Source organism: Trachymyrmex septentrionalis, unplaced genomic scaffold (genome assembly GCF_001594115.1).
Source record: "Trachymyrmex septentrionalis isolate Tsep2-gDNA-1 unplaced genomic scaffold, Tsep1.0 scaffold229, whole genome shotgun sequence".
Taxonomy (NCBI): domain Eukaryota; kingdom Metazoa; phylum Arthropoda; class Insecta; order Hymenoptera; family Formicidae; genus Trachymyrmex; species Trachymyrmex septentrionalis.
This window is the reverse complement of record NW_017305385.1, coordinates 298,015-298,995: the sequence shown is the minus strand read 5'-3', so window position 1 is coordinate 298,995 and position 981 is coordinate 298,015. Positions and strand designations below refer to the sequence as shown.

The 981-nt window shown below is 21.2% G+C and overlaps 1 protein-coding gene across 1 annotated transcript in view; it reads left to right on the top strand.

Annotated features, from left to right (window-relative positions):
- Positions 1-981, top strand: part of LOC108748525 (NADH-ubiquinone oxidoreductase chain 1-like) — a gene marked incomplete at its 3' end in the record, with an annotated part of 1,735 nt that overhangs the window by 374 nt on the left and 380 nt on the right. Inside the window, 2 exon segments of the mRNA XM_018486750.1 lie at positions 637-699; positions 701-809. Coding sequence (XP_018342252.1) covers positions 637-699; positions 701-809 — 172 coding nt within the window.

Sequence of the window (981 nt, the reverse complement as noted above, 5' to 3'; positions counted from 1 at the left end):
TATTGAATTTAGTAGTTAAATAAAAATTTTTAAATGATACTATGGGACGAGAAGACCCTATAGAATTTTATATGTGAATTTATTGTTTTAATATAATTTTTAGTTGAGATAAGTTTATATATTTAGTTGGGAGGATTATTAAATTTAATAAACTTTAATTTAAATATAAAAATATTGGTTAGTAGTATTTAATAAAGAAGAAGGATTATTATATAATTAAAAAAGAATTAATTACCTTAGGGATAACAGCGTAATAATTTTAGAGAGATCATATTGATAAAATTGATTGCGACCTCGATGTTGAATTGAAATGAAGGGTAAAATTAAATGTAGAAGTTTAATATTTAAGTCAGTTCGACTTTTAGAATCTTACATGATTTGAGTTTAGATCGGTGTGAGCCAGATCGGTTTCTATCTATAGTTAATTTATAAATATTTGTACGAAAGGACTATATTTGTGGATTTTAAAATTTATAAAAAAAAGTAAGAAATAAGGTTAATTTTAGTTACTTTGGCAGATTAGTGCATTAAATTTAGAATTTAATAAAATATAAGAAAAAGAGAGATTATATAGGTAATAAATTTTAAAGTATTTTGATTATATGATATTAAATATAGTAAATTTAGTTATTTTAGAGTTGTATGTATTAGTAAGAGTGGCTTTTTTACATTATTGGAACGTAAGATTTTAGGTTATGTATCCAAATAAGGTTGGATTAGGTGGATTATTGCAACCTTTTAGGGATGCTATTAAACTATTTAGAAAGAAAGTGTTTATTATTTATAAGTCAAATTATTATTTATATTATATTTGTCCTGTTGTTTTATTTATATTAATAATAAGGAATTGAATGTTATATGGTTATATTACTAATATTTATTGTTTAAATTATTCATTGTTAATTATGATTATTATTTTGATGATTATGGGATATGTATTTATGTTTATGGGATGATTTTTTAATTCTATATATTCATATG